Source organism: Fonsecaea monophora (genome assembly GCF_001642475.1).
Source record: "Fonsecaea monophora strain CBS 269.37 chromosome Unknown Scaff43, whole genome shotgun sequence".
Lineage (NCBI taxonomy): Eukaryota > Fungi > Ascomycota > Eurotiomycetes > Chaetothyriales > Herpotrichiellaceae > Fonsecaea > Fonsecaea monophora.
Window position 1 is genome coordinate 171974 of NW_019173974.1, and position 17977 is coordinate 189950.

The following is a 17977-nucleotide window of genomic DNA, read 5'->3' on the forward strand; positions in this document are numbered from 1 at the left end:
ATCCCCGTGTCCCTAGCACTTGGGCAGAGGGCTTCATTCCGTATAAATAGATAGTCACGACCACAACGCCCCTTAGACAAAAGAAAAAAAATCCAGCCAAGGAAAGGGAAGTGAGCTGCTCATCAGCCAAATGAATTGAACACACACCCGTCATCAAGTAGACCACAGCGGACTCCGAAAAACGCCTGTGTCTTTATAATCCGGTCACCTCGAGAAGTCGCCATTGATCGATGCTGCTGTACTCGATTCTCCTGAACTTAGACCGCTTGGTAGATGAAGCATCTCAGCCACACCTATCTTTGGGAGCTGCGGCACAGGTAGTTTTCGTTGCGCTCCAGTGACGATATCTGCTATAGATGGGCCCGAGTGTTGCGGAGGGGGGATGTGAGAGTAGGATCCATCAGCTTGTGGCTCCATGGGCGCCAGTAGAGGGGTGTGTCCAAGCGAGAGGTGGCGCAGTCCTGGGAGCTGTAGGTCACTGCCGTGAGGTCTCAGACGTGGCGAGTGTCCTGGAGTGGCAAGCGGTGTATGGTCAGGAGTGGGCGATATCGACTCGTGGGAGAAGGTGGGGGAAGAAGGGGCTGTTGAATGGGGCGAGCTTGGCCTCGAGCGCTTGACTCGGTGGTCGTCATCATGGGTTTCCTGGGAGTGTGATCTCGACATGGAGTGCGAGATGGCGTATGCCGATAGCGAGGGCAAACGTCCGTTGGTGTTGTGAGATCGATGGCTGAACAGATGGTGCTGGTGCTGGTAGGGAACCCTGGTGACGTGCTCGTCTCGCTCTACTTGAGATGCCGCGGTCGCTAGGAGATTGATGTCCATCGAGTTCCTGTCGTCGCTACGACCAAAGAGTCCAAGATGAGATGACATCTGACCGCCGTGAGGGACTTGAACGGCAAAAGAATGAGGCGGGGAGACATTGGGGGAGCCAACAGCAGAAGTAGGGGCGGACCGGGGCATATTGTTCTTGCTAGGCGGCGGCATCATCTGAGCCTGTGAAGCGAAGTTTTGGTTGGAGCCATCCTGGAGGCCGGCGAGAGCGGCGGCGGCGGCGACTTGGTGAGTCTTCTGGTTTCTTCGCGAGTTGGGATTGTTGTGTATGCGCGAGTGTCGAGTCAACTCGTCGGATCGACTGAACCGCTTGCTGCAGCCGGGAAACTGGCAGGCGTGAGGCTTCTCTCCAGTGTGCGTACGGATATGTCGGGTTTGGTGCTCCAGGCGGTGGAAGGCTCTGTCGCAAAGAGGACATTTGTAGGGTCGAGGAAGATCTTGTCTTTCTTCTGGGTTGGGAGCCTGGGCACCCATGGCCGTCGGCATCAGGCTGACAGCGGCTGCCATGTTACCGTCAGGTTGTGTGGTGGTTGAGGGGTGGTTGGATTGAGGGTTCGTCGAGGCGGACTCGTGCACAGGTTGAGAAGAGGAAGGAGAGTCGGAGGAGGGAGAAGAAGGATTGAGGATGGCAGTAAAGTCTACTGCAGACGAAGAGCGTTGCATTCGAGCGAAGGGAGAGAGTGTTCCCCAGGAAGATGATCGCTTATCGTGGGGTGAATCATCCACTTAGTACTTTAGTTGAACCGAAGGCGGCGTGACGCATGCACCAGAACCGTCGGGGCCCGGGGGTGTTCGAGAAAGGCGCAGATTGGAGTAGAAAGCGGATTGGGCGACAATTGAGTTGGTAGCGTGGGAGGGAGTATGAATTGGAAAAGGGTGGTGTGGTTGGTGGTGAGGTCAGAGAAATGGTGTGGCCAGAGAATTGAATAGTTTCAGAGAGGGGGGTGGGAGGAAGTGGGAAAAAGAGGAGAAGAAACGAGGAGGCCCGGGGTGGACGGCGTTTTGTCAGGTATGCAGGAGTAGATTTGGGATGAGAGATGAGCCGGATCCGTGTGTTGGAGAAAAATAGGTTGCTTTAGGTAGTCGAGTAGGTGAAATGATGAGTCGAGCGTCAAGAAATGGCAATGAGGAAATTACCCGGCACTGCGGACGTGGAAAAACTGGAGACCGGGGGGAACAGGGGGTTGTATGACTGGGGGGCGGTTTGGAAGGTTTGTGCGTGCGTGTGTGAGAGAGGGAGATGAAAGATGATTTTTTTCTCCCTGACAGAAGGATGCAGAAACCGGAAGAGACCAGCTGTGATGATTCCTGTGACTGTTTCCCACCCCCTTGATGAGTTATTACCGTCCTTAGGAATGTGGGAGGTAACGCTGGTACCAGTCGTGGTCGTGGTCGGTGGATGCAGCCTGTACGAGTCGTTCAAGTTTGCTTCGGTAAGGGTTGGGCCTGTGTGATGTGTGTGCGGGCGGTTGTATGTAACCGTGGGTGAGGTAAAAAGTTGTGAGGCGGGCTTTGTAACTGTGGGACAAATAATGATGGGGGGAGGATGACCCTCTCGTCAAGGGCCAAAGGGCGGGTGGGCAAGGGACGAGAGGGCGAGAGGCCCAGGCAACAAGGCAAGGCACGGCACTTTGTTGGTCCTGGTGGTCCAGGTGGCCCAGGTGGCCCTGGAAATCTGGAACTGTGATTAAAAAAAAAGGGTTTGAAAAGACAAAAAATGGAGTGACGATGGTGGGTTCCCCGGGTCCTTTAGCGCCGATTTCTTATCAGGCCACGGCAATAACGCAGAGCCTTGAAAAGCCCCCAAAAAATGAGGAAAGGAAGGCCACGTCTCAGGAGAACGGCGCCCCCGGGGAGAGAGTCTGATAGCTGATAGGAGGGGATGGGAAGGCCGGCGAAGGTTGCTTTTTGTCTTTTCTTCGCATCGGCCATCGACTTTGGGGCTATTATGGCATTATCTGGGTGGCTTAGGTGCTTAGATACTTGTAGCTACTAGGTGCAACTCTCACTCCCACACAAGGTGCACATACAGAACTATGACATGGCATCCTTTTCTTCTCCCGTCGCCCTCTGTTCTCCCCCCTCACCTCCCCCTTGACTCCCTGGTTTGTCTTCTCCCTGAACATGGTCCAGGATGGGAAAATAGGGATGATGCACTGGGCCTTAGGCGATGATGATCCGGGGAAGGATGGCCGGATGAGCTGAAGCTGAAACTCGAGAAGCGAATGGACATGTTTTGGGGGCCTGGAATTCAGCAGGCCCCCCCCCCCCCCCCTTGCTCACCGTGAAAGGATGGGAGGGGCCCGAGGGAGGCTCGGCGAAATGCGAAATGTGCGGCTTTTCGGAGTCTCGGGCTGGGATGCGTTCCCCCGAAAAGACGGAGACAACCAGAGATGTGCGTCTTCGGCATCATCGACTATCGACTTTTTCTGGGGGAAACCCTATATTCCGGCCACTAACCAATTTGTTCTTTTGCTCCTTCTGGAATTTGTCCGTACGGGCGAGCTACAAGAACTCGTAGGTGCCGGCCCTCGCAGGGTATTTCCTGATGCAGAAGATACTTCTTGATCAGTGGTAACCCAAGAGATCCAGCGTAACTGTCCGTCTTGGGGAAAAATGATGGGGAAGCACACAAGTACCATCCCGCACGAGATTGGCGTAAGAGTGACAAGGGCGCATCCGAGGCACTCGGGAATCGGGTCGGTCTGACAGAGAGAATTAAGGACAGATTTCCACTCCACGAGAAAATCCCGGAAGCTGTCGAAGGGATGGGGAAGGGAGATATCGGGATTGTTAGGCATGACACCCTGTCGTGATTGTCTACGTAACTACTGTCCTCGTTCGGAATATTGTGTGCGAGCCCATACCCAAGATAGCACTCAGACGGGAGGTGATTGCCGGGCACCGCAATAGGTAGCAGTACACCCGGCTAATAATTATGCTTCTCAACTCTGTAACAACAAGGTACTCGGTATCTTGTCGAATGTCCCTAAGTACAGTACTACCTTGTTACTGCCCATTTCCCATCTCTCGCCACAACGGGTCGCCGTTGCAAGCGCACTGCGGACACTACACAAGAGTACAGTCATCACCAAGAAGCCGGAGAGAGCAAAAAGTCAATAGGGTTGGCGAACTGCTGACCGACACCGACACATCGACCGAAAGCGGACCATCAATGAAATGGCGCAATTTGAGCAGCCCTCGGCGATACATGTAGAGTATAACCTACTCGTACTCGGTATTGTCACGACCACCTCCTACCCACAGGCTATGAGGCCACTTCCGACATGATAGTCTGTGGAACGCGTCAGAAGGCCCCGGAAAGGGGGGGGTTCTCCGACTCGCGGAGATCCTGCTATCAGCAATCATTATTTCTGGGGCAAACTGTGGCTGAATCGGAATGACAGTGCCGCTTTTTCCAAAATACCAAAGTGGCGTTTCGCACAGAGTCCCAGACACATGCAAAATCTCGGTTCCTCGTTCACTGGCCACTAGGCATTGCCGGTCAAGTAGGGTGGGAACTTGAACGACACCTGGTGGATTTCCCTTGACTGTCTCGGAGGCTTGGTGCTTTCGGGACATCTGGCGGGTCAACTTAGGGCTTTTGGTTATCGCAGGAGGGGGGTTGCGGCGGAATTGAAGGGATGACACGATGGACTTGTTGCGAGATTCAGTGTCAAGCCTCAGCCTGACAAGGAATTTGTGGCTGAATCTCGGCCTCATCGCCGACTGCTAACAACACCTCCGACGTTTCTCCCTCTGGTCTTCAAGCCGGCGAGCCGGATACCCGACTGGACTCGGCAAGTCAAAGCAGAGTTCAATTATTTGTTCAGAAAGGGAAAACCCATGGAGAATAATCAACGACCTCGATCGCCTCTCCACATCGGTCAATAGGGCCGAAGCGTTGCTGAAGAGAAGAGTCAGCGACACAATCGTCACTCCTGACAGCTGAACACGAGTCAAGATATCGATTGCTACATCATTGCCCCCAGAAGACGACATTGGGCAAAAAAAAAAATTAACACAGTGGATTGTGCCATCCCATGGGTTTCCGGCTCCACAGTTTCCCAGGTACGAGTACAAAGTACCAGGGATACCTAGATACCCCGTGCATGTCTGATTCGACAAGATGGCTTCACCAATAAAAGATGAAGGATGCACGCCAGGATGCCCCCAAAAAGCATGGGTGGGTTGAGGTAGCACGGCATATTCCCACTTCTCCACAAATCTCTTGAGTGTTTGCCAACGATCGAGAAGCCAGAACGTAACCTAAGCCGAAATATTGTTTCTTTTCGAGTACATGGTCTGGTCAACGACAATGGCACCTTGATTTTGGAGCTATGAGATACCGCTTCAGCGTGAGGTAACTCGTCTCTAGACAAACCCGCATTGCTATCTTCGTCACTTACTGCCAGAATCGTGGTCCTTTCATGACTGGATAGATATCTAAGCAATCTGCTAGATAAGCCAGGTGAATGGACCAACCACAACAATGAATGTCATCGAGGTACCCAGATACAAAGCCCGATAACTGAGGGTCGGCTTTTCGTACGAGGTACTTGTCGTCATGCCGTCAAAAAAAGGCGAGCTTCACATGCCTACAGGAATGGCGATCCATGTGAAGATCACCAGCGAGAGGCCAATATTCCATCGGCGTACGAGCGATCTCGATGGTACTCCTTGACTTCACGAAAGTTGGAAGCGGGGAGTGATGGAGCCCGTTATCGAGTTTGGACATCTCGTTGCTCTTGTGCATCTGCATCGCGTGCCATTCATATTCAACGGTGCAGAGTAGTACATGGGGTGGTCTGACTGTGCTTGCCCTCCTGGAACAGGAAAGCGAAGAGCACGACTCTTCCAGTACTGAATACTGAGCTTGTTCTCCGGGCGCCGGAATTCAACTGTGGAGAGCTTTCACATCCTGGGGTCGGTGGTCGACGAGCCCGACAGCCAACTCGAGCTATGATGTCTTTTCTTGATCCCCACGACTGCGCGGTCCGTTTGCTTGGTCTGGAGTCACCAGAGGATAGGTGCAAAAGTGACAGAATAAAGAGCAAGACCACATGTCTCTTCTATCCACCTGTGTCAGGGCAAGAACCAAATCCCCGGTTTTCTCTGCTGACGGTGGTGTGCAGCTACATATCCCTCTGTCAGCGGCTCTAGCCACACACATGCTTGCTTGGAGGTTGCGAACATGATCATTGACCATATGACGGAGCCATATAAGGCATCCCAATTTCCCTATGCACTGTTAGTTGGTGCAACGCTTTCCAGCCGCCGGATGCGAGTATGTCAGCTTCGGAGTGTGCCGCAAATGCATGCATTAACCAGCTATTCATGCTATCCACCATGCACAGTCGTTCCTACATCCCGTTCATCTCAATCAGGAGACGTTACCGATACCAGAACTTAATATCGAAGTACTGTCTCGATTCTTACGAACCTGGATACACCAACTCTTCGAGCGGAACGTCACATGTCAGGCTATGAGGCTAGATCTGACTAGGACGATGCCGCTTCAGGGCCATCGGAGAATGGAGCAAGTCAGGTCTGGTTCCATTGAACATGGTCCGACCATAACACCCTGAACGTCTCGAGCGTTCTGCTCGGAAAAGAAATTCGGCCCAATTCACTACCGAAGAAAAGATTAGGAAAAATTCCCTCGGTCTGCTTGTGCCGATGCAGTAGTTGGTAGTCGGTATCTCTGCCTCGGAGAACAGTTCCATGGAACCACTTGTCCGACCGGCTGGTGGGTGCGGCTCGTGGCGACCTTGCAATGGTTCCAGCCCTTCATGGAAAGAGGAGCTCATTGCATGTGATACAAGTAGGTCAGGAGGAACCATGTGCGATTTCGGAATTCAAGGAGGAGCGTCTAAGGATGGCAAAATTTTAGGGTTTGAAGAAATTTCTTACTTTTTTCACATGTGGCGGTGTTTCTTCGGGCCAGCAAGAACTGCGAATCTGCCATGTGCTTCACTCCTGCCACTTGCGGATCCCAAGTTGACGTCAGTTATCGAGCCATTGCAAATCCCCATCCCCATTTGTTTGGTGTGTTTCGGATGAGCGTATCATTTTTGTGTCTGGTGGATGGTTAAAGAAAAATACACTCACGGCAGCAACGTATCGTGCTCAACAAAATCTCCCCAAAAGAAAAATTTCAAATCGGGACTGCCATCACAGCAGCGCCGCGACACTGAACGAAAATACTCGTGTCCACTGAGCGGGGAGCGGAGATCTCAACAGTTCAGGTTGGGAAGTTCTGAGTGTTTTTCTGTTTGGTCCTTTTCCATACACACCGACAGGGCATGGCTTCGGTCTGCTGCTCACGACAAGCCTTTGCGCGAAAGTCTGCTCGAGCCTCTTGAGGACGCGACGCAAGACGCGGAAGAAACCCTATGAGGAACTATCACCCTTGAAGTTGTTTGATGCGTCGGTCTCCGAAGGTGAGCAGAGTTTTTTTCGAATCCTCCTTGGCTTCCAACCCTGAGCTCCCTTGAAGGAGCTTGTTTCTTGTGACATATGCTTGGGAATTGCGTGAAGTCTATTATGATGAGAGTCACTCCTTGATTTTGCAATGCAAAAAGGGCAAGAGAAACACCCAAACAAGAGAATTGGAAGCTGAGCTGTTTCGTTACTGGATTCGACCTTGGGCAACCCCAGGCGCTGCGTCCCACGCAGCTTCGACCAGCACTGCCGATGCCCCTTGACAATCGGTACATGAAATACGTGTATCTAGTACATTCTATTCGTGTCAAGCCACAGATTCTGGAAATCTTGCATCAACTTCGCGATCAATCCCAACGACTCTAGAGGAAGACACTCAGTAGATAGTATGCCTATTCATCAGCGAAACAGTGTAAAGTAGAACACTGGTGCAGGTAGGTACATAGCAACCCTGACATTTGCCACTTAGACGTCCCCCAGCTGCAATATAATGTCCATATGCAGGAACACGCCTTGCGCTCAAAGGTTTGGCAATCCCTCGCTCCCTCGTCCTCTGCAAGGCTCTGAGCGCCAAGAAGACGACGCGGAGGCGGGAGCTGCCGTTGGCGCTCGTGCCACGTCTTGGGGGCAAACGGGCAGGGGATGCCCTATGACGTATCATTCCACCGTCTAATTCGCCTGCGCGTGTCCCTGAAAGCTCGATTCATCTCGTATGAAGAGAAATGGTCAATGACTAACATGACCATTGCACTTTTCTGCAACACATTTAAATCCATGTAAGAGCATTTTATAGTACATGTTCCGTTAAGGAACTTGCTATAGTTCCTGTCAGCCGCCCAGCCTTCTCATGGTGTGTCGAAATCTTTGTTGCTATCCACGATGCCACCTGCACGGGGACGAAATGTCGATGATTCGAGATCCGAGACCTCAAGCACCATTACGAATCTGAAAGACAAGTCCGCTCTAGGACCAACCAGTGGCTCAGGCGTTTCAAAGGGAAAGCGATTTGCTTCAGGACTCAACGTCCCCAACGCAGGGAGCAAAGCCGCGATGAATGGAAACGGCACCGCTGCTGCCCCTGCTTCAGCCGCACCAGCGGAAGAGGACAAAGACCCAAACCTCCCTCGGGTATGTCGTATTAACAGAAACCTCTCAAGAGTACTAGTTGAGTGTAGCTAACGATACCTTCATCTGCCAACAGACCGAATGGAAAACAATGTCCGTACCCATTCTCCGCTCCTACCGCATTGCCCACCGTCTCCATGTCCCCGCGGCGTTTCACTACCCCCATGCCGATATCACCTATCAATCATGCGAGGTTGCGCTGCGCGCTCCGTCAGCGGTTCAATACAGACGAAAACAGCACGAGCAACAACTTCAGCGACGAAAACAACGCCTGCCGCAGCAAACAAACGGTAGCGGCAAAGACAATAAATCCAAGGAGAGAGAAAAAGAAAGGGGCAAATCAAAAGAGACGGGAAACACAGACAAACGCTCAAGTACAGCTCACTCCATAACACAACCGGGTGACCATCCTGAAGTCACCTCAAGTCAAGGCCAAGGCCATCGCCCAACCCTATCTCCGCCGTCCCCTTCCTCCACCACGACGAACCTCGGACCTCGTGAGCCACCCTCACATCTCGCCAACGCTGTGCGCCAACATTTCAACGCGCAACAACTAAGCGAGGCCGACACAATAGCCCGCTTTATCTACGTCGTGCAGCAGAACGGAAGGCAAGTGAGGACAGAAGGATCTGAAGGTGACGGGTCGGGGTATTGGATGGGTAGTCAAGGAAGGGCCGCGAGGCGAAATGACGTCCCAGGAGGAGATGTCGGGTTCAGACTCAGGTTCAGACCATAACGGCTCTAGGAATTGCAATACACGGCGTGGGATTACGGACAATAGCGATGGTCTCTTAAGGGCATTGGACGGGCAGCATGGGATTATTGTGTATACTATACTCCCCGTGACGATACACTTTCTCGGGCAAGACGGATAATGGTATTGAAAACAGGTGCAACTGGTATTTCAGTCGGGGGGACCACATTTGCGTGTCGTGGTAAAGGTAGAACGTACGTGGCTTTCTACCTAACTGGGTAGGTAGGTAGGGATGCCAAGTCTACCGTACGAACGGGCAATTGCACAACCAGGCTATAGGCAAACCTCACCAGAGACATCCTTCTTCCTCGTTAAGATGAAGCTCCATCATATGTGGTGCTCTGCCCCCCTTCAAAGCCCTCGACCGACCTTTCCACCGAAGCTACCTAGTCTCCGGTATGTGGCAAGTGAGTTAAGAGACATATGGCGAGGCAGGAGAAGAAGATGGGGAAGGGAACCAGACCCAGTGGAAGGAAGAGCAAAAAGTTGTTGGGCCTCTTCTCGGGGGGAGTCAATTCACCGCATACATACATCCCGGAGGGACCAGACCAGATCAGACCAGATCACAAACTGACTAAGAAAAAGAAACAGGAACGAGTGTCCATCAGTCGACAACGCCGTGAGGCTGAAAGTTCTCAACAGAAATTCGTCAGTTCCAAAACATAGCAGGTTGCAGGTGGCAGGTATGCGGCAGGGTTGAGTCTTTGTCTCCTTGACTGCTCTTTGCGTGATCCATCAGATATCTAGGTGCTGTAGATACCTACCTAGTATATCATTTCGGCCAAGGAATGTACTTTGCCCACTCCACTGACAGGAACAAAGAGTCTTTCCGGGGAAAGACGAGCAGCAACGACGAAGTGGGCGAAGGGAAATAAAAAGGGAGCAAAACCGAGCCTGAAAATGAATGTTGAATCGTCGCTCGGAGTAGGTAGGAGTTCGAGCATACGGCACTCTGAGAGAGGTGATGTTGACCTCGGACAGTTGTCAATTGTGACGAGACGAGCATGTCGGGCAGGTGAGGTGGAAGTTGGTTGGTCCTGGATTGGATTGAATCCAATCGTGCAAACGCTTTCCATTCACGATCAGACGAACCAAGTTTCCATTCCTTCCGCCCCACAGCCCAAAGCATTCTCAGAGCAGCCATTTCTGTAGAGAACTGATCAACGTCGGGTAGACGACAACCGCTGTCCACGTTTCTCGAAGAAGTGTAAGCTGATCGGCTCCATATCCAAACGTTCAAAGAATAAAAGGCATTGTGATCAGTATAGACCATCGCGGGCTCGCAAAAGGCGGTCATCCGGGGATGCAATTTGTGCTTATCGAGTCCCGTGCCCTGGCTTGAAGTTTCTTTCCTTCATGCTGAGACAAGACATCCTGCACTATCGCAATCTGCGGCTGGTCCACTGATTGTGGCGGGAGCAGCACGATACGATCTTGCTGAACTCGCGGACTTTTGTTGGGTTCCTTGGACCCAAAAAATGCTCAGATTCAGGAGAAAGCACATAAGCCAATAATAAAAGGACGAATCCTAAAGGAAGCTTCGGTGGAGCAGCGCTCCCATCATCTTTCTGCAGGTCATGTAGACCTTGCAGACCAGTCTGATCACGGGGATCTGTTTCCCAGTGATTTCCCGGAGGACGATCTGCTCAGTAAGCTCTGAATGGCTTCCGCCAACCTGCTGGGACACAGCAAGTAGTGTCAACTGGTTAAAGAAAATGAACTCTTGAGGAGTTGACCGTCTTTAAACCCTGGTCGGATAATGGCGTCTCTGGTTGACCTGATAGAAGAGCCGAGTGCAAAATGGCTAAAGAGAGCCGACGACTCCTCGCCACCAGAAATCGTAGCAATAGAGGTCCTTGCTGATCTGAAGATGAACGATATTGACACATGGACTTTGGGATGGTAATTGGGTCCCATCGTCCGTCTTGGGTACTACACGTGAATGCTTAATCCCACTCTTCTGCCCACCTTGTTGACGTTCGCTCCCAGCCACACAGCATATGATGATAACCCTGGTGACCGAGGAGTTGAAGCGGGTTGAACCGGAGCATCAAGATCCATGGTCAGTCCACGTAGAAGTATGACAGCAAAAAAGGCAATAGGCGGTGTGTTGCAAGGGTAGAAGCAGCCCAAACTCTGACACAGATAAAATGCCACCGGAGTCCTGTGACCCCAATTTAGGATTTATAAGAATATGGTCTTGGGAACCTGAAGGATAAGCGTCCCACGGATGATGGAAAGGTCATGCGGGAGGTCAGTCGATGTCGAAACATCCTTGAACAGGGGTAGCTTTGATCGCGTCGGCCACGTCAACGATGGGACCAGACGAAGGAAAACTCAAACGCTGAGTGCTTCATGGCAATGATGAGATCATGAGCTCCGATGTGATCTCCGATAGAGGTTGCTTTAACGAAGATGGCGGGAGGGGTTTGTGAGACAACACGTCAACCGAAACGGCGATATAGGAGCAACAAGTGCCAATTGAAATGCAAACCACCTGAAAAATTGCAGCCCAACGACGAGGCAACAAATTGGAGAAAAGAACATTGCAAGAAAATCTCTAAGTGGACGAATGCACAGTGTCGGATGCCTGCTGCAGAATGTGCAGTAGCGGCAGGATTGGAGGAGTCGAAGCCTTCCAAAAGATGCAGCTTTGGGCTTCTACCGCAGCTAGTGTGGCTGCTCCGTTGTTCCCAATCGTGCGTCCTCGGTGCGCCGTCTTAGTAGTCCATGCTCAACTGCACGCATCGTTTGCCGCCCTCCTTTTGTCCCCCCGACTGGGGGCTGCTTCAATGATCCCAAGGAGCTGTCTATCGGAGCAAACAGGAGAGCTTGAGGACGTCGAGAGTGGGTTGGGGCTGTGGAGCAGAGTCAGGATCGGTGAGGTATGAGAAGACCAGTAGAGATTTGCACAATTCTGATGGAGGAAAGAGAAAAGACACTACGAGCTGTGTTGAAAGGTCACTGGGAATTCAGTACCTCGTACAAGCTGGTGCAAGTAGGGCTGAAGACGGAAGGGAACATTTAAAATTCCGGGGTTGGCGGGGTACAAAGGCACCAAGGGACTCGGAGTCGTCACTATCAAAGGTGCTCGCTGGGTGTCTGCCTTGCAGCCCAAAGCAGCTCGCCTAGTCGCATTTTCCTTCCCGAGCAAAGAAATACGATCCAAGGCTTCCATGCATAAGTTGAATGCAAAGCAATTCGAGTCATTGATAGGCCTGCACCAGTGATGGAATCGCAGCCTAAATGAGCCCACAAAGCTGCCATCCGAATTTGCGAAAGCAAAGACAACATGCATTCCCCGTACATGCTCGCACAGCTTGCAGGCGTAGCGCCCAGGCATCACGACGGGTTCCTCTACTCGAAGCGGCTCTAGTTAACGGCTAGGCCTTCGGGGGCACGGGCCAGCGGGCATCCAGGGAAGCTCCCGTCGCCTATAACTGTCGCCCTTCTGCCTAGGGGCGCCATTGGCTGCTTCGCCCTCATCCACGTCTTGTGTTGGCAGTTGTGTTGCGGCCGAACAACGGCCCTCTTTTCCCACTACAGTCACCAGCCCACCCAGAGTGCCAGTGTGCCAGTCCACCAGCCCACCAACTTACCAGCCTACCAGCCCGCCCGTGCGCCCCCAAGCCCCGGAGCGAGCCTGAACACAATGTCCGACTATGGGAGGCTTGCGGCACACTGCACCCAGCATCCTCGCCGTTTGGTTAGTTAAGTGATGCCTCTCAACCCAGGTACCGGCTGCTCAGCGTTGACAGCGGAGTCCAATCCACACCGAATCCAACCTATCTACCGCCTGCGCTCGAGAAGAAAAGAAAGAGGGCGACCGATCGAAAAAAAAATAAGGAAACAGGGATAGAAAGCTTCGAAGAGGCCTGGTAGCATTTCCTTTTTTTTTTTTTCTCTCCTGCTTCATCCAACTCTTTTCTCTCGATTCCCTTATTCTGCCTTTTCACTCTGGCCTCATACTCAAAATCAAAGAACCTCCTGCCTCCTGCTTCATGCAGATGCATCAGACCCAGCATCGGCTGGCATAGCCTACGCCTTGTGGCCTTGCTTAAGCGGTAAACCGCCTTGAACCACGTTGAACCACTTTTCGAAACCCGCCATAAAGACATCAAACCTGCTCGCAGCATCCTTGCCTCATCTCAATTACCATTCCACCTACTTCCTGTACTCCAGTACCCAGACGACAAGCGTGGGTCAGACAACAGGCCGTCTCGGCCAGTATTGGGATCCATTCGATATACTCGGTCGGCAGCTCGAGACCACTCACCTGCGCTGTGGTAGACCATAACCCGACTCTCCTCCAACAGCCGTCCTTCAAATCATTTGACAAGTCCACATTGCACAGGGGCAATACTCCGTCGCCATTCTTCCTGAAACATTGAATCTCTTTGTAGCGCGGGCGGGCACACCGGGTGCGATATTTTCCCAAACACTTGGTGCTCTGGTGTCTCTTCACCGCCTCCTAAGCCACGCCCACCCACCTCCCGACTCTCCGAAGTCTCCCAGCTCTCCCACCCTGGTCGATGGCCCATCACCAATAACATCCATCGATTTTCCGAATTCCCACCAAAACCTCTTCCATCTCTTCTGTACCACCGTCAGACATCACACATAACGCGACGACACATAACACCCTTTGCACAACTTCAATGTTCGATTCCTGTTGGCCTAGTCCTCCCTGCTGCTGTACTGCCCAACTCGGCGGAGGCTGCTGATTCGATTGTTGGAGGACCGTTGTGCCCCTCATTCGTATCAGCGTCCTACTGGAAGGCAACCTCCGCCAGAATGGGCATTCGACCAAGCCATGCTGAACACAATCCACTGAGACAAATCGACTCTGAGCCGCATCGCCACCATCCCAGACACTCGCTTAGGTTCGGCATGTGGCAGAAGATCCAGCATTTCTTTGCTAAAGATGACGCCACCCAAAGCCCGATCGAGTGCTCCGACGATGAGCAATGGCCTCAGACTTGGGCTGACAGAGAAAATTCCACCATGCCAGATACCTTAACCAGGCCGCTTGCCGTTGGCCTCCCCCGGCAAGCGACATTCCGACGTCAGAACTCTGAAAGACGAGATCGATTGTTCCCGATCGAACCTTGTCATGCCGAGAGGAGAGCCGTCTCGTCGACTAGGCACGCTTCTATAAGCTTACCCAGACGACGAGCAGCTTCTACGCCACCCTATTGGGATCCAGGTCAGACCTCTGCGCCCGCAGTAACTGGAGCCAACACGGCGGATGCCGGTATTAGTGATTCCCCTGTCAGTACCGTTCCTCTACCCCAGGAGTCAACCTATCCCGAGCCTATTGAGGACCTCTGGTCTCAGGACGAATACCGACCCCCAAGGCCCCCTTCAAGGACTTCTTCTGATGACTCTCACTATCCCCAAATGGCTATCGCCGACGACAAGGCAGAATTGAGGGACGAACTTGATCACCGATGGATCCTCAACCTCAGTATGCATTTCCGGGATAAGTCAGACCGAGAAAAGTTCTTCGTGACCTATGCACAGACCCCCAACTTCTGGCGGCGGGTGACTATCTCATGTGACTATCGCAATGCTGAACCAGGTTCCCTGGAGATGGACCTCAAAGAACTACAGTTTCAACGGGACAAGAGCATGCAAATCTACGAGTCAATACGTGATTCACTCCCTGAGATCCAATTCTATGACACAGTTACTAACCTCAAACTGGAAACTACTGATGGCCGTCTCCATGTTCATGTGACTGAGGATGTCAATGAGATCATTCCATACCCCCCCAAGACCACCCTTTCCCACATCCTCAACGATGAAGCCTTTCGTCCTATGCAAGTCCGGGAAAGTGAGCTGACGTTCGATTCGCACCTTTCCGGGTTTGTTTACAAGGTTCTACATAAGGGTACAGTCTACATCAAGAAAGAAATTCCCGGTCCGGACACAGTGGACGAATTCTTATATGAAATCAATGCCCTGCATGCGCTACATGATTCCAACCATGTCATCAAACTCGAAGCTGTCATCCTTGATGACACGGAGTCTGTTGTCAAAGGGCTCTTGATAGGCTATGCGGAACGGGGCGCCATTGTGGATCTCCTTTACGACCACAGAGGAGCAATCGCTTGGGAGGATCGTTGCAGGTGGGCAGAACAAGCCGTTCGTGGTCTCAGTGAAATACACGAAGAAGGCTATGTTCAGGGCGATTTCACGCTTTCAAACATTGTGGTCGACGGCAATGGAAATGCTAAGATCATTGATATCAACCGGCGAGGCTGTCCTGTGGGGTGGGAGCCCCCCGAAATTGCCACTAAGATTGCCAGCAACCAACGAATTTCAATGTACATCGGCGAAAAGTCGGACATCTATCAACTCGGCATGACTCTGTGGGCTTTGGCGATGGATGATGATGAACCAGAACGGCATGTGCCACCTTTGAGCGTAGAGGAATTTCCATCGGATGTCCCGGACTGGTATCAAGATATTGTTCGGATCTGCTTGTCTTCTCGTCCGAGGGATCGACTATCCGCAAAAGAGCTAGTTGGCTTGTTCCCATCGAGGATATCCAGTCCATCTGACCAAATCTCCTCGCAACGACGACCTACCCTGAAATTGCGGACAGTAAAGAAATATATCGATCCGGCGGATGCAGTCGAGCGGGACGACATCCTACGATTGAGTTCAAGCATACAAGAACACGAAGCGCCTCCTTACTCACCGGAAAGCTCAAGAGATGATTACACATTCACGTATCCGAAGTCATCCAACTATGAGTTCGAGAGCGAGACCTCAGGCTACGATCGACCGAGAGGCAGACGACCGCCTACCAACTATGCGCACCTTGGAAAGTATGAGAGACATCATTGGGAATCTGAGGATGAGGGACCCACCCCAACTGAGGACTTGGAACCAAACATTGTGGCTATATCTCCGGGAATGGATCGAGAGTTTGATGAGCTCGAACTGGATGGACATCCTTACTTGGTTTCCCGTCGCACGTTTAACGACGATGAACTGAAGATCTTAGAAGGTCCTCCGCAAGTGGAGAGCAGCGTTTCAGACCAAGAACTCGAATCTGACATGAGTGTAACCGAGGTTTCCTGCTTCACTGATACATCTCACGCGGTACCAGTCCGACGCCCGTCGCTCCTCGCTGCAACTTCTGCCACTTCTGAAAGTACGCCTCGGAATAGCCAGGAGCTCCTTTCTACCTTGTCTCAGTATCGGCCTGAAAATCCTGAAGGTCTTGGTATTTCGACTGAGAAGCTGGAGATTGGATCCGGGAAGCCAGAAGCCGCAATTGAGAATGTGCGGGATCCGACAGAGGAACATCCGGAGGATGTGGCTCGGAATTTCATTGATGTGACACAGGATTCAGAGTACGAAACCGAGTATTCAGAAGACGCAACGAAGACTCCTCGGGAATCCGCCGAGAAGATTGAGGTCATACCTAGCGACTCGGAAGATCCGGCGCATATGATGTTGAACTCGGCTAAGGATATGGAGCACTTGCCGGAGGCCCCGACACTGTCGACTGATCAACCATGCGAATCCGTGGAGAAGCCGGAAATCTCGATAGAGGATGCAGAAAACTTGATCGGAAACACCCCAAAGGCTTGTGAACCAGTCGAAAATGCCACAGATAGCCCGAGCATCACAACACACAATACTGAGCAGATGGCCGAAGTAGAGAACAACGCGCCCCAGCTTACGGACACCCACATGGGGACACTGGGTTCGGTGCTCGAGGAAGTAGAGAAGTGCAGCGGGCGACCCAAGGACACGATCCAGAATCTAGAGGTGGAGCTAGATTGCCTAAGTCGAGGCGATGACAACAGAGCCCCGAATAAAGGCCACGTCCTTGCTGTCAACGATGATTCGGATTTCTTAACAGCTGGTTCCAAGGATACCGAAGCGCAGAAAAACACGGACCGACCTTTAAGCACAGCAGCGAGAGGACTACCGAGTCTGCAATTCGTTGACAGTGGTTACGACGAACAGTTTCCAGGGCTTGATGGTGATAGTGACCTTTCTCAAATACCACCAATCACTCAGTCGCCACCAAAATCAGACAAGCTGCCTGCGCAGGAGAGCCATCCTCTTCTCGCTGATAAAGCTTGGCATGGTGGGGAGATGTCTCTAGTATCCGATCACGTTTGTGAAGATACTCCTACCTCGAGTGACGCCAAGCTCCTTGTTTCATGGGAAGGTCGATCAGTGACTGAAGCACTCCGTACCTCGCCACCAGATAACGACCCATCTACCAAGGCTAACGCGGGCGACATAATACAAACAGGGCTACCGAATGAGTGACGAAAGTCGAGCCGCCTGCACGAGGACAGGACTCGGCCCATTTCCCTCAAAACGCGCTGCACAGTTGCACAGCAGAGTCATCTGTTTTCAAGGCATGGGCAAGACGTTAATCGTCCGAAGGTCTTCCAGCGGCTTCAATTTCTGCTTGCCTCAATAAACCCCCCGGTTCCCAGGATCGGACGAACGTCTGACTGGTGTCGGTACAAGAAATCTCATGACTCTACCTGTGGTGAGTACGTAACTACCGGATCTCTGGAATGAAATCATGTGGGGATAGCCGCTTGACCGCTTCCTTATGCCAGTCTTTTCAGCAACACGCATGCACTGATAAGCGAATGAATCACGACATTTATTGAACTTGGATGACGACGATACGAAATGCTACCAGCAGCCTAGGCTGTAATCATGGGTGGATTGTAGTTTTGCGGATATCTTGCGGCACTTTGATATGCAATGCAACCTAAGGATGCATATTGTTACGACAGATTATGTTCACAAATGATTGGGGCTGCATTCGAAGCA

The 17977-nt window shown here is 52.1% G+C and overlaps 3 protein-coding genes across 3 annotated transcripts; 2 read left to right on the plus strand and 1 right to left on the minus strand.

Moving 5' to 3' along the window:
- Positions 1 to 204: 204 nt before the first annotated feature.
- Positions 205 to 1338, minus strand: AYO21_06319 (hypothetical protein; the record flags this gene model as incomplete). Its single annotated transcript, XM_022656280.1, has 1 exon — positions 205 to 1338. The coding sequence occupies one exon, from the start codon at positions 1336 to 1338 to the stop codon at positions 205 to 207; it is 1134 nt and encodes a 377-aa protein (XP_022511443.1).
- A 6816-nt stretch (positions 1339 to 8154) lies between these two features.
- On the plus strand, positions 8155 to 9136 carry AYO21_06320 (hypothetical protein; the record flags this gene model as incomplete). The annotated part of the gene is made up of 2 exons (XM_022656281.1): positions 8155 to 8403; positions 8477 to 9136. The coding sequence occupies 2 exons, from the start codon at positions 8155 to 8157 to the stop codon at positions 9134 to 9136; spliced, it is 909 nt and encodes a 302-aa protein (XP_022511444.1).
- Positions 9137 to 14158: 5022 nt separating this feature from the next.
- Positions 14159 to 17455, plus strand: AYO21_06321 (hypothetical protein; the record flags this gene model as incomplete). The annotated part of the gene is made up of 1 exon (XM_022656282.1): positions 14159 to 17455. The coding sequence occupies one exon, from the start codon at positions 14159 to 14161 to the stop codon at positions 17453 to 17455; it is 3297 nt and encodes a 1098-aa protein (XP_022511445.1).
- Between the last annotated feature and the right edge of the window lie 522 nt (positions 17456 to 17977).